General features: G+C 38.0%; 1 protein-coding gene across 1 annotated transcript; it reads right to left on the reverse strand.

The window, feature by feature from the left end:
* Positions 1 to 5,897: 5,897 nt before the first annotated feature.
* On the reverse strand, positions 5,898 to 13,598 carry si:dkey-185m8.2 (trichohyalin). Its single transcript, XM_053629540.1, has 3 exons — positions 13,383 to 13,598; positions 11,780 to 12,544; positions 5,898 to 11,490 (listed from the first exon to the last, which is right to left on the reverse strand). The coding sequence occupies exons 1-3, from the start codon at positions 13,414 to 13,416 to the stop codon at positions 6,032 to 6,034; spliced, it is 6,258 nt and encodes a 2,085-aa protein (XP_053485515.1). The 5' UTR covers positions 13,417 to 13,598; the 3' UTR covers positions 5,898 to 6,031.
* Positions 13,599 to 13,811: the final 213 nt, after the last annotated feature.

A 13,811-nucleotide genomic window follows, 5' to 3' on the forward strand; every position in this document is an offset into this window, starting at 1 on the left:
AGCATACAAGATTATGCACTACTAAGTGAGAACAGGAGTGAAGCTGAGAAAATTTGATATTTAGCAACCTGTTACAAAAAGTCAGAGAAATGAAAACAAGTGCCTAAGACTCTGGTGGTCACTAGGGAGGCTGTGCTTCATGTGCAACTCATCTGATCACATGGCAGAAATATTAGGAACACAACCTCTCTATGTGTTTTGCATTTAGGCTACAAACTTGTTTTGACCTGTTCATAATTACAGGGTCTTTTGTTTAGTTTTTTTTATTCTTCATGATTTGTAGCACTTCCCATAGATTTACAGTTTTGCACACATATATGCTCCTCCCACCAACACTTTTTTATGCTAAAAAAAATCAATCCCGCAGTTTTCAAAACTGACATAGGTTAATATTTTATCTCCAACAAGATATAAAACATGCCCCCACACAAGGTGAACGTTGTAGCTTAAAAAATAGTTCTACACCAGCCCCCTCTGCTGACCATTTTGTGTAAAACGCCTAAACTATTGCAGTTGCTTTTTAAATAATTTTATATTCTTTTTCTTCTTGTGGGGAAAAATGCATTCTACATATTAAGCTCTAGTTCTTCAATTATGTTATAAGCTTCTTTCTTGGAATTGCCTCATTTTCAAATCATCTTCCCCCAAATAATGCTAATCAGCCAATGAGATGTTACCATAATCCTGGGTTGTGTGTCTCATTAGCTAAATTGTACAATTTTGGCTTTCGCCCACCCAGAAGGAAGAGGGCAGCCCTTATTAGAGACATCTTTAACAATTAGTAAGTTCATGCTGATCCAAGGCAACTTTCCATATTTCCATTATAATGATAAGATTTGGATATGGATTTGTAAGGAGAAGGCTGATTTGGGGTCATGTAAGCATAAGTGAACTCTTATGTGTGACTGGATGGAGTGTTTGAAGGTTTGCACCACAAAATCTGTTCATAGACCTGGTATCAGTCTTATTCAGATTTGACAAGGTCCAAGATTTCTTTTCTTTTATATTAATCTGAAAATAATAATGTTCAGAATGGGGTACTGTCCTCAGGTGAGGTATCTTGTGATCTTACTCATGAGTGTTGGAAAAGGAGAGTGTTAGATTGGAATGGATTGGGTCAGTGGCAGTAGTGTTACAAACTCTGCACCAATCTGTGGTGATGAAGAAGCTCAGTTTGTTTTTGTGACAAACTTCTCTGTTTTCTTGCTACATCCCTATCCTCACCTATTTTCAGAAGCGATGTTCAGTGATCAAAAGAACAATGTCATGAAGTGGCAGAATAGAGGCTCCACCACAGGGTCACTGGGCTTACTCTCTGTGATAGGGGGAGGGAGTGCCTTGGAGTGTAGCCTTCAAATTGAGAAGAGCCATTTGACTTGGTTTGGGCACTGAGACCCCTAGACCTAGGGCCTGCTGGAGGGATTATAAATCACAGCTGGATTTGGAGCATCTCAGCCTCTTAGCACTGTGAACCCCACAAGTGGTAGAAAAATGATGTAGGGAAAAATAGGTGAATGAATAAAAGTACAGTATAGAGCTATCAAATAGACAATAAAACGGATGTCCATTAACATACATGATGTTACACAGTGTACATTCTGACTTGATCACTGATCAATATTTTGTGACTTCCCTTTTATATTTCTGCTGTTTTGAATTAGGTGTGCTGAATATAGCCTGTTTGAAAACATATACTTCATATTCTGCACAAGCACAGAGATTATGTCTGCTTCATGGTCTGCATGCTGTTGTGTTCCTCTCCTACTGTGCATTGTCTACCTCAGAAAAACATCAGGTGCATTGAGTACATGAGACTGGGTCCTACAGATGTGTCATCAGCACTGTGCTTTCTCTGATGTGGTTATGGTCAGAACACAGGCTCTGGAAGATGATCCTAAATCAGTTTTAAAGTGCATCATCTATTTAAGTTTGGCTCCTCAATGTACATCAGATTTAATATGTCCACACTTGGAGAGATATGTTTAACATTTCTGAGATGGTTCTGGGTGCAGTCAATGTTTCTCAGAATTATGCCATCCTAAAAAGTGTATCTGGAGGGTGACCTGACACAGACGTCTATGCAACTGATATCCTGTTATATATGTGCTGAACATCACTACTGTAAAAGCCACCATCCGTACTTTACAGCTTAAATGACTGTAGAGGACTTTCTTCATTGTGTTCCAAATGGACAAGTTAATGGACAAGTATTAATTATTTCCAATGGAAATATGTTCTGCATTCACAGTGGATTATTGTATGGACTATAAAACTCTGCTGACTGTTTTAAAAACCTCTTGAATAATAATGACATACTAAATCAGACATTCATGCACTCGGTCGAGTGCCAAAACCCTACATTAGAAAATCCATTATTCAAATGAGTTATTAGCCACTGATAAAAATTACATATTAAATCCACTTTGAACCGGGTGGAAGTGTTTTAAAAGGCCTACAACTACCAAGAGTGTTGTGAGGCTTGTGTTTCAAACAATGTCCTAACAAAGTTACTTTTAGATATATCAAAAAAGGAGCAGATATGCATTCAGATACGCCATCCAAAGTGCCACTTCATTCACTACTTCATTCCATGTAATGAAAGAGAGACTGACTAAATAACTAACACAAAAAGTTGTCATATGATTCATTATTGATTGACAAAATGCACATATTGTGTTTTGTCCTCAGTTAATCATAAATCATTTGATGCAATTAAATGAGTTTTATTAAGTTTCTGGGTGAAATTACGTTGCATTGGTATAGGAATTGCCTTGACGTTCTAATTTAGAATAAATGAACAGATACTAAATTAAAATAATAGTTAGCTTAATGGACAATTTAATGGACTAGGCTAATGCACTCATGCATTTAAAGCAAATTTGCTATTTAATTGCATGTTACATTCACCTAAGTGATGCATTTGCCTTAAATCTAACAATGTGGTCTTTGAAAGGCGAATAAAAACTATGTATTTTACTGCATGAATGGTAAGTGCTGCTTTTCTTTCTTTACAAACATCCAAATAGTCTCCCTGCTGAGAGGTATCAACATCCCAGTGAAAAGTAAATGCTATGGAAGAGCACTTTCCCATGCTCAGGCAGTTTGATTTGACAGCCAGCCTGGTGTAAAAGTATGGTAAACGGATATCTGTCTCACAGGCGACAGCTACAGGCCTCAATTACTGCTGAATACATGGGAGCGTCTCACTTCTTGTCATGTCTGTCTGTGTGGCCATTGATAGAGATTTCTATTTCCAAACTCTGCTTCTGTGACTGAATGGGACTCTTTGAAGTGAAACATTGGAAATCATAATTTACCTGTCAGCAGAACAGTTGGCACTCAGCAAGAGACCACTTTACCACAGGGCTAATGGCAAGTCCTTTTATATTTATTTTGCCACTAAAGGCTTCTGCTGTATTTGAATGAAAAGTATAATAAAACATGGTTTATCTCCTTTTGATGTCCTACACATGCCGTTAGCTCTGTGAAAAATATTCAATAAACTGTGTCTTTTGTGTCGTTTGTTTCACAAAATCAGAACTTAATCAACTAATCAAGCAGTACCTGTTAGACCTTTGTGTTTTCAACTGAGTTCACAATATATGTACAACTGCTTCTCTGCCATTGATTTTTTACATTTACATTTAAAAAAAAAATTAATCTATATTTACAATTTATCAAACATAAATCCATAAATTCAAGCTCTGTTTCCGGACTCTTATTGCTTCAACATTAAATACAAATTTAAATAGGTTCTCAGAGAACGGAGTATCATCATCAGTTTAATTGTGTCACTAGTCAGTTTCTGCTCTGAGGACACATTTCATTAACTAAAAATCACGTTTCCATCCATAACAACACACATTTTATTTCAAATGGTATGGCAAGTACATCTATCCAGAATACTGGGCTCCTGCATAAACAAATGTATTACCGACTGTTTAATTCATAATGTTTGAACATTGTTTATCTATCTTTCTCAATGTTTATCTACCTCATGTAGCAGAAACAACAAAAAGATACAAAACTACTACTACATTTTGTACTTTCAGTTAGAAAGTAGTAATGTGTTTGCTTTTGACATAATCTATCACCCAAATAATACCTTCTCAGTGGTGGCTCTTTCTTCTGAGGGTTTCTTTTGAAGATCTATTAAATACTGTTCATAAAAACAAATAGACTATGGCAAAACAGCGCTGCAGATTTGACCATTTCCAAGATTTAACTAGTCGGATTCAGTGGAAAAAAAGTTTAGACAAGTTTATGCTAAACCTGTGTTTAAAAAATGGTCATCAACTTCGACTGTAAATGGGTAAAATAAACATGTAAATTTGATCATTTTCTTCTAGACTACTCATCAGTTCTTTTTCGCATTATAACCTATAAAACATATTATATTTGATAGCCAGACCAGCTATTAAAAATTACTTGTTAAATACTTACTCTACAATCTACACAAGCAGGTGAACATGGCTCTGAACAAGAAATGGAAAGGATGGAGGAGGAGGCGGAGGTAGCAGGAACCAGCACAGATCCAGTTAGAGGTGCACTATTGAATGTTATTGTGTGATTGTGATCATTCAAATGATCAGGTTGGACTACTTCATTCAAGTTATTTATTGCTGCATTACAAGAAATAGAATGAATGGCAAATATGTTGCATAATACACCACATTTGTATTTGCCTGTGTCAAGGTTGGACTATTCTTCATGAATTTAATGAATACAACAATATTTGCTAGTCATGTCAGACAGTCCAAATGATGCATTTTTGCTCTCTGTACACACAAACATAGGGAAGAAAATCTTTAGAAAAAGTAGTTTCATCATTTTACCTATTAGCTTAATACAAACAATACAAATGAACAGATTGTGTGTTTTTTTTTTTTTTAATTAATGATTCATTGATCGAGAAACATGTTGTGTCAGTTCAAATTTGGTGTCTCAAATTGGGGCCACTTGACAGCAAATTCTAAAGATTTATGTCTCATTAATGTAGGCTGCTTTTTATTGCCAGTCCTGTCGCCCCTGGGATAAAGTACTGATTAAAGTAGAGTTGCACTGACCACATTCACCCTTTCTATACAAAAAGGCTAATTACAATTTACTCTGCAATCATTCATTTATAAATTAGTACAGCAATAGTTCCAAATAGGGTGTGGTCAGCCCAAACCTGCTCAAGAATGCCAATGTCCCTGTTCACAAAACGAGCTCCATATAGACATGGTTTGCCAGTGGTGGTGTGGAAGACTGTACCTAGAACTATGTTCTGAATTTGTATTGTATTAACAGCCTTCTGTTTGACACAGTAGCAGCAAATGTGCTCTACTTGGTATCATATTAGAATTGTAGTCATGTAAAATTAAGAGCACAATGGAGCCAGTAGGTGTCGCAGTGCTCTATCATGTCAAAATGTTAACCCTTTCAGATTCCATACAATTGGCATCGTATTTTATTTAATGAACTATTTGTTGTTTGATTGTTTGTTTGCTGTTTGTTTCAAAATATATAATGCAATCTGAGATATGTTGTCCAACATAATACACATTAAACAGCCAGTTAAACAGTTGCATATCCTCTCCCACTGCATTTGAAGAAAAATCTAGAAACTACAGTAAAGCATAGCAGCACTCTAGCCAAAGAGGAAGAATAAAAACCCCTGTTATAGCAATCTAACTCACCACTTTATGGGTTTCTTATCATTTTAAATGATGAAATGTGAAATAAAAAGGCCAATATCATAACAGTTTTCTTTATACAAGATTGAGAATTGAGAACTCTTTAGTTCATTATAGTGGGGAGTCTCACTAATGTATATTGTTAAGGCTACTTCCTCAATACTAATTCTAAAAATGTATTTCTAAATATAAAGTATAAAATGATTACTCACAATCACACAGTATTCATTTATTTATTAACAAAAATGACTAAATACACGAAAACTCATAAAATATATAATATTACAAAATGACAAGTTTTGTGACCCCAAAATATACTTAATCGGCTTTAATTATGGTGGCAATAATGTCAGTCACTGTGCTTGGTAATAACGTCCATGGTTTGCTGCCACCATCTCATCAATCATCTCCAAAAGCTCTACTACATGATCTTCCCTGTGTCTGTTATCCAGCACATGATATCTACCTCCACATTTTTGGATGAGCCATTCCAAGTCCCCGTTCCTCTTTATGTGTTGCTGTGCACTTTCTCCAAGAGCCTCCGCCCATGTAAACAGAACAACAGTATGCCTCCATGCAGCCTCCCCCAGCATGGCCATAGTGCACTCCAGTGCTCTCCTGTACTGTCCTGTGAAGGTTAAGTAAGCAGGCAGGAGAAGGACAAAGGCATGAGGTCCAGGTGTGCACATAGAAACACTATGTATGAGATCATTTTGATAAGTCACATTTATATCGCTGGAACGTCTCCATTTTATCCCATGGGGCTCCACAACTAGTAAAGGCTTGCCAGATATGTTTCCTCTCCATGGGTTTCCAAGCTCAGCATCTTGTCCCAGGATGGTGCGTATGGCTGACTGGTGTGATGACCAAGCTTCTCCAATGAGTATCAGCTTGAGTTCAGAAAGTTGGTAGAATAAGCCTTGAGTCACTTGGCTATCAGAACCGGCTGGTTCAAAGAATTCCTCAACATAATCCTCCGTAGTAAGAGTGTCCATTTCCTGTCTGTTTGCTCCATTCCTGTACTCTAGGCATGTTGATTCCTCATTCTCAAGCTCACTGTTTGATGAAGCCATTTCCACACTCTGGTCATCTTCTACTACACTGCTATTTCCATTTTCTCGATCATAGGTTCTACTATCAATTCCAACCTCTTGATACATTGTTTCACTGTTCCTCATCTGTGTTAGATTAGATGCTGTCCTTTGGTTCCATGGTTGAAAATCAGGACTGGGATTACTGTTGATCATTTTAAGCTCCATGTTGTACAAATATTTCCCCCACTTTTCCAATTGCTCTGATTTCATCTTCAACATTTGTTTCTCAATGTTCATCTCACTTTTCTGGTTCTCTAGTTCAGCTGTATGATTTTCTAAATATTTCTTCTTGGATTCGAGTGATATCTTCAGTTCATTCAGCTCTTGCTCTGCTCCCTTGTATGCTTGATCTCTCGACTTTAGATCTAGTTCATGTTTTTCCATGTTGTGTTCCTTAATATCCAATTCTTTATATCGATTACTCAGGTCTTGTTCTTTATGTGTGATGTTGTGTTCTCTGATGTTAAGTTCTTTCTCCAGGTCACCTAACTCATGCTGTTTTGTTTCTAAAGAACACTTTATTTCTTCCATTATTTCTTGTTTTTTCTTGAGATCACTTAACATGCTCTCATTTTGTTCTTTGTTAATTTGCCCCTCTCCTTCCCTTTTCTGTAGAATTATCTCTCTCTTGTCCAAATATATTTCTGCACTCCTAATATTTTGCTCTCTTTTCTGAAACTCATCCTCTTTCTTAGTCAGTTCTTGCTCTCTTTTTGCTAAGGTCTCTCTGAAATTTTCTAATTGGCATTCCCATTTTTGAGTCATCTGGTTTTGTTGGTTGCTCAATAGTTGTTGCTGAACTGGCTCAACCTCCTCATTTTTGCCCAGTAGCTCTTGGCATTTTAGTTGAAGGTCATGTTCTCTCTGTACAAGCTCCTGTTCTTTTTTATGAAGTTCATGTGTCCTCTGTAGCAGCGTGTATTCTTTATTAGTTAGTTCAGCTTGCCATTTTTCATTATCTTGTTTGCTTTTCTCCAGTTCCTGCACTCCTTTCGACAGTTCCAGTGTCTTGTCTTCATACAACTGCTCTGAATTCAGTAGCTCTTGCTCTTTTTTCTTAAATTCCTTTTCTCTGTTGTCCAGATTCTCTCTGAGAATCTCAAAGTCTTTCTTTTCTTTTTCAAAACTGATTCGTTTTACCAAAAGTTCATCTTTCATTGTTATCAGTTCTTTTTCTTTCTCTTCAAGCTGTTGCCTGATGTTTTCAATTTCCTTTTCCTGCTTTTCAGATAATTCCCTTTGTGCCTTCTGATTACTTTCCAGTATTTTCTCCGCAGCCTGATATTCTTCATATTTCTGGGTAATTTGTCTTTCCTTCATATCTAAGTCTTTTTCTCTATCTTTAAATTCTTGCTCTCTTTTATCAAGCATATCTTCAGTATTCCTCAGTTCTTGCTCCCTTATTGCTAAAGTATCTTTGATAGTCCCTAACTCATTTTTCAATTGAACAGTTGCAGTTGCCTGGACTTCCTGCTTGTTCAATAGCTCCTGTTCACGTGCTTCAATCTCCTTATTTGTTTCTAACAGATCTTGGGTTTTGATCTGAAGGTCACATTCTTTCTTTAAAAGCTCCTGCTCTTTTGTCTGAAATTCAGTTGATCTTTGCATCAGACTACATTCTTTTGCAGTTAGTTCTGCTTGCCATTTTTTAATATCCTGCTTGTGTTGCTCCAGTTCCTGCATGTGCATTGACAGTTCTTGCATCTTGACTTCACATAACTGCTCTGATTCAAGTAATTGTTGCTCTTTTTTTCTGAATTCCTTATCCGTGATGTCTAGATTCTCTCTGTGGCATTCCAATGTTTTTAACTGACCCTGAAGATCAATTTGTTTTACTGCGAGTTCCTCTTCCATTTTTCTCAATCCATTTTCTTTCTCTTCTAGCTGTTTCTTTATATTTTCTCTTTCCAATTCCTGCTTTTCAGATAACTCCCTCTGCTCTTTGTGCTTGTGATCAAGTTCCTTTTCTCTTTCTGTCAGCTCCCTTTCTCTTCTTTCTAGGTTTTCTTGGAGGCTTTGGTTATTTTGACACTGGTATTTCAGTTCATTTTCTTTGCCTCTTATTTCATGTTCTCTTCTGTCCAGCTGCTGTTTTTCATCTCTTAGTTCTTGTTCTCTGCAGTTAATGTCATCATCTCGTTTTTTCAATTCCTTTTTACCTCTTTCAAGCTCTTGCATATTTTTACCCAATATTTGCTCTCTTTCGCACAGCTCCAGCTCTCTATTATGAAGTATTCGTTCCCTTTCAGCATCCTTAACATCCATTTCAGCAATCCTTTCTGAAAGCCTCTCCTCATAGTATTTTTTCATCTCTTCAGTCTTCTTCTCCAGTTCTTTACCCCTTTCATCCATAAACTCCAGTTCCATTTGTTGTGTGTGATTTCTCTGTTTCAACAAAGAAATTTCTTTTTCCTTCTTTTTAATGTCTTCTTGGTTCAGTTCATCTTTGATTTTTCCCATTTCTTCAGATTGGTGTAGCATATCTTTAATCTCTTTCTCTCTGCTATCATATTTTATTATCTGGGCCTGCAGGTCCCTTTTATAGTCCTCACACGTAATGTGAAGTCCATCTAACTCCTGAATGAGTGCCGCATTCTGATTATGGAGATTCTCCACCTTGATCTGGACTTCTTTTAGCTGTTTTTTAAATTCTTCTATTTGGGCTCTGCTCTCTTCATTCTGTTGTCGTAGATGGTTAATAATGTTTTCCTTCACCTCTAATATCTTCCTTGTGTCATCTTCTTTTTTTCTTGCATTCTCCTCATTCAGATTCTTCATTGCCTCCATTTCCTCTTTTATAATCACATTTTCTTTTTTCAAGAACTCTTCCATCTCTCTGTATTCATTCTCTAAATCTTTTATTCTAGAAGTGTACTCAGCTGTTTTTGCCTTATTATCATTTTTCAGGTTCTCCATGGCTCTGTGTTTGGCATCAATAGTTTGTTTCAGTGTTTCAATCTCCTGCTCCTTCTCCATGTGTTTTTTAACCAATGCAGTTATTTCTGCATCTTTCTCTTTCAGTTTATTTTGAATTTCAACATTTTTAGCCAGCTCCTGCTCATTTTGTCTCTGCTGTATGGTGACAAGTTCTGCATCTTTCCCCACAAGCTTATCTACAAGTTCATTGTATTTTAATACAGTACTTTCATGTATTTGTCTCTCAGCTTCAGAAGACTTGACTTGGTGTCTGTAAGCAACTTGCAGCTCTTCCATTTCTTTTGTCATCAGCTCTATCAATTCGCTAAGTTTATTCTTCTCCATTTCCCTCTTCTCATTCATTTCTTTCAACCTTTCCTCTTGCTCCCTTACTTTGTTTTCACTTTTTAATTTAATTTCTTCCACCTCTCTCTGTTTCTCTTCAAGCCTTTTCTCAAGTTCATTTTTCTCTGCTAGTCTTCTCTTCTGCTCTTGTTTTTCATTTAAGATATCTCCTTCATAGATTAGTTTTGATTCTGCCATCATCTTCTGCATCTCTTCAATTCTTCTTCTTAGCTCCTCCACCTCCTTCTGTTTGTGATCCAATTGCCCTTTCAGCTCATTTTCAGCATCCTCGTGCATTTTTGTGAGCTCTTCTTCTCTTTCTTTTCTTTCTTGCTCTTTTAACATGCTGACACGTTTAAGCTCTAGGATATTAACTTGTAGCTCATCCACTTTTTCTTTTAATTCCTCACTCTCTCTTTCTTTTTCATCTAACTTCATTATAAACTCTCCCCTCTCTGTGTACCCCTGATTGAGAGCTGCAATGACTCTGCTGTTTTCCAGGCTCAGCTCTTGAATCTCTCTTTCTCTATCCTCTGTTAACCAAGCCATCCTCTCCTCCAGTTCGCCCATGATACTCTTTCTGTCATCTTCAGTTTTATCCATTCCCTCCTCCCTTTCTCTTCTTGTTTTTTCTGGTGATTTGACTTTGTCTTTCCTCCAGTCGAAAATCCGCCTGATGCTTTTCACCTCCCTCTCCCTCATCCTCTTGAGCTCCATCTCTTGATGCTGAAGCTTCTCATTAACTTCTTTTAGCTTCACATGGAACCTATCGTTCTTTTGCTTCCCGAGTTCCTGAATCTCTTGCACAACTGGCGAGAAAGCCTCACATCGATTTCCTGAAACCATTTTCTCAATCTTTTCTAAGAGTGCAGTTACCTGAGCTTTGGAGCTGTCACCTTCCAAGACAATGCTGCTGACGACATGATATCTGTTGCCGCACTTCTCCAACAGCCAATGAAGATCTCTCCCTCCTCCCTGGATGTGTTGCTCAATAGTAACCCCCTCTCTCAGCTGATCACCTCTTGTGAATAGCAGCATGGTATGTCTCCATACTCCTTCCCCAAGTAACTCCAAGTGCTCTCTTACTGCTGTAGCTCTGACTAGGGCATCCACCCTCAGTGTCAACAGAAGGGCATGGGGACCAGGAGGACACAGTGTCACACTAGCACAGATCTCCCGCTTTACTCTGTCTGGCGTGATTCCTTCAGGACCACCCTCCCATCCAGGAACATCCACTACTGTCACCAACCTTCCAGAAATTTCTGCCTGCTGCCGTGAACATTCCTCCGTGGCCTGGCCTGTTTGGAAATATGCAGACCCTCTGAGGATGGTATTCCCGGCAGAGCTTTTCCCTGTCTCTCTTTCACCAAGGAGGATGAGTCGTATTTCTGGGAGACGTCGTGAGCCCCTGGAGAAGAGACACATTTCATCCAGGTCCTCAGATGGTGAAATATCAGCTGTGTGAGACAAGAAATCACCATGTTTGTTTGAGTATGAGTTTTGTATGAGTTTCCTCAAGTATTTAATTAAATTGATTGAATTGTAACATATAACATATATCAATCTGAAATAAATACAGAAAAATACAATAACATAAAGAATCACTTAAGCATGTTCATTCATAATGCATTGTACTTTTCTCACTTCAATTTAGTCAGATATCTCTCTTCAGCCAAACTTGCTTAAATTATATACATTTCAAGTGAAATATTTTCTGCATATATAGAAAGTATTAGGTTGCCTCACATGTCAGCACAGCTTTTATGATCCCTTTTTGTGCTTGAGTCTCCATTATTCTTTGTTTTTTTCTTCTCTCTCTGGCTCTTCTTTTGCCTTCTACTTCAATCCCTAGGAGTAAAGGGTCACATTCATAATGTCTTCCCCCTCTTTCCTTTACCATCTCTTCTATTTTACTTATCAGTTCCTTCACCTGAGTTCCATCTTTGCCACATCGCTTGTTTTCAAGAACATGTAACCTGTTTCCACACCTCTCAAGAAGCTTCTGAAAGGTCTTTCCTGCATTTTGTATTCTCTGCTCCATGGGAATCGAGCCTAGTTCATCCCCACGTGTGAATAGAAGCATGGTGTGAGCCCATGCCATCTTGCCCAAAAGCTCCAGGTGTTCTTCCACTTGCCTATAGTAGTCATCTGTGACAGAGGCAAAGGACCGAATCACCAGAAGCAAGGCATGGGGTCCAGGTGGACAGACTGTCACACTTCTCATTGTCTCTCTTGTTACCCAGGCAGGAGTGCCATTGCCAGAATAGTACCATTCCCACCCTGGAGTATCCACCACTGTAACACGATGGCTTGCTATGTCAGCTCGTCTTTTCACGCACTCCTCGGTTGGCTTTCCACTCTCAAATCCTCCAGCCAAGCCAAGAATGGTGTTTCCGGAAGAACTTTTCCCAGTTCCTTTGCGGCCTAGTAGGACCAGGCGCAGCTCTGGGAGAGGAGGGTTATCATGATGAGAGCTCCCTGCTGTCTTTGGTACATCCTGCTGTTTGGCTTCTGCAAAAAATAATGAATAATTAAATGACCATTTTGGTTTAATACTATGTAATTCGCTATGTAATTTGTCTGGGTATGTAGTTTTCTGCATGATTTTCTATCAGTGTTGTATTTACATCCATCAGTACAATGCCCAGCATGCTTTACATGATGAAAATGCATTATACAATCATTTGGGAATCTTCACAAGAAGCAATCCAGCATCAGTATATTGATTGTGGAGTTGTGAGTAAGAACCAATCAGCCAATCAAAGCACAGGAGGTAAGATTTCTCAGAATTAAATAAAAAAAAAATTATGCTATTTAATGCTAGTAATGCTATTAATTATGAAGAACAATAAATTGCTTGACATGGCAGTTCCACAAACAAAATGACACTAAACAACAGGAAAAGGCACAGAAACGTAATGATATAATTTTACTCTCATTTATAAATTCAGATTCAATGAATAGGCAATTTGCAGGGTCATTTCTGCTCATTTCTACTCCACCCACAAAGTGGCTGGAGTGCTTAAACGTTTACTTCCTCTTCCAAAATGCTTCATAAAGGAAGATAGTTTGATTGTATTCATAGTAGGAAATCCCACTCTGCATGCAACTCTGACACCACAGTTTTTTCTCCCAAGAGGTTTCTTTAAGTGCATCCACCTATAGATAAATTTTAAATACTTGAATATATATCTTTACATCCTGTCTGAAATCCTAAATGCCCATAACGCTAGGTTTTTATATCAAAACCTATGGCACTCTTATATAGTACATGAATGGTGGACTAGATGTACGTGTCAGATGCTCAGACACACTTCGAAACTGAGGTCATCTTAGATATGCAGCTTACCAGCACTGAAGGGGTTGGAGCTCTGTGTCTCCATCACTCTGCTGTATCGTCCAGCCTCAATTTGTCTTTTCTTCTGTTTGGATCTACTTTGCTCACACCATCATTTTAATGTAATCTCCTGAGAACAGACCATTCACTTCCGACTAGTGTACGATACCGAATGTGGAAGCCAGGTCACATGATTAACCTGTGGTTTCTATCTGGCTTGCAGTGCAACACAGGAAACAGCACATACGGGTGCTGCATACAGACACACACAGAGCGGAAGTCTTAAAAACTCTGTGGTTGAAGCTGCTCTGGTAAAGAGTGCTATCTTCACACACTATGATACTATTTCAGTTGCTTTACAACTTTATTGTCACAAATGTGTACACAGGTTCTCAACCCTAGTGATGGGTTGCATCCAAAATCACATACTGTGACAGTACC

Source organism: Ictalurus furcatus, chromosome 7, assembly GCF_023375685.1.
Source record: "Ictalurus furcatus strain D&B chromosome 7, Billie_1.0, whole genome shotgun sequence".
Classification (NCBI taxonomy): Eukaryota; Metazoa; Chordata; class Actinopteri; order Siluriformes; family Ictaluridae; genus Ictalurus; species Ictalurus furcatus.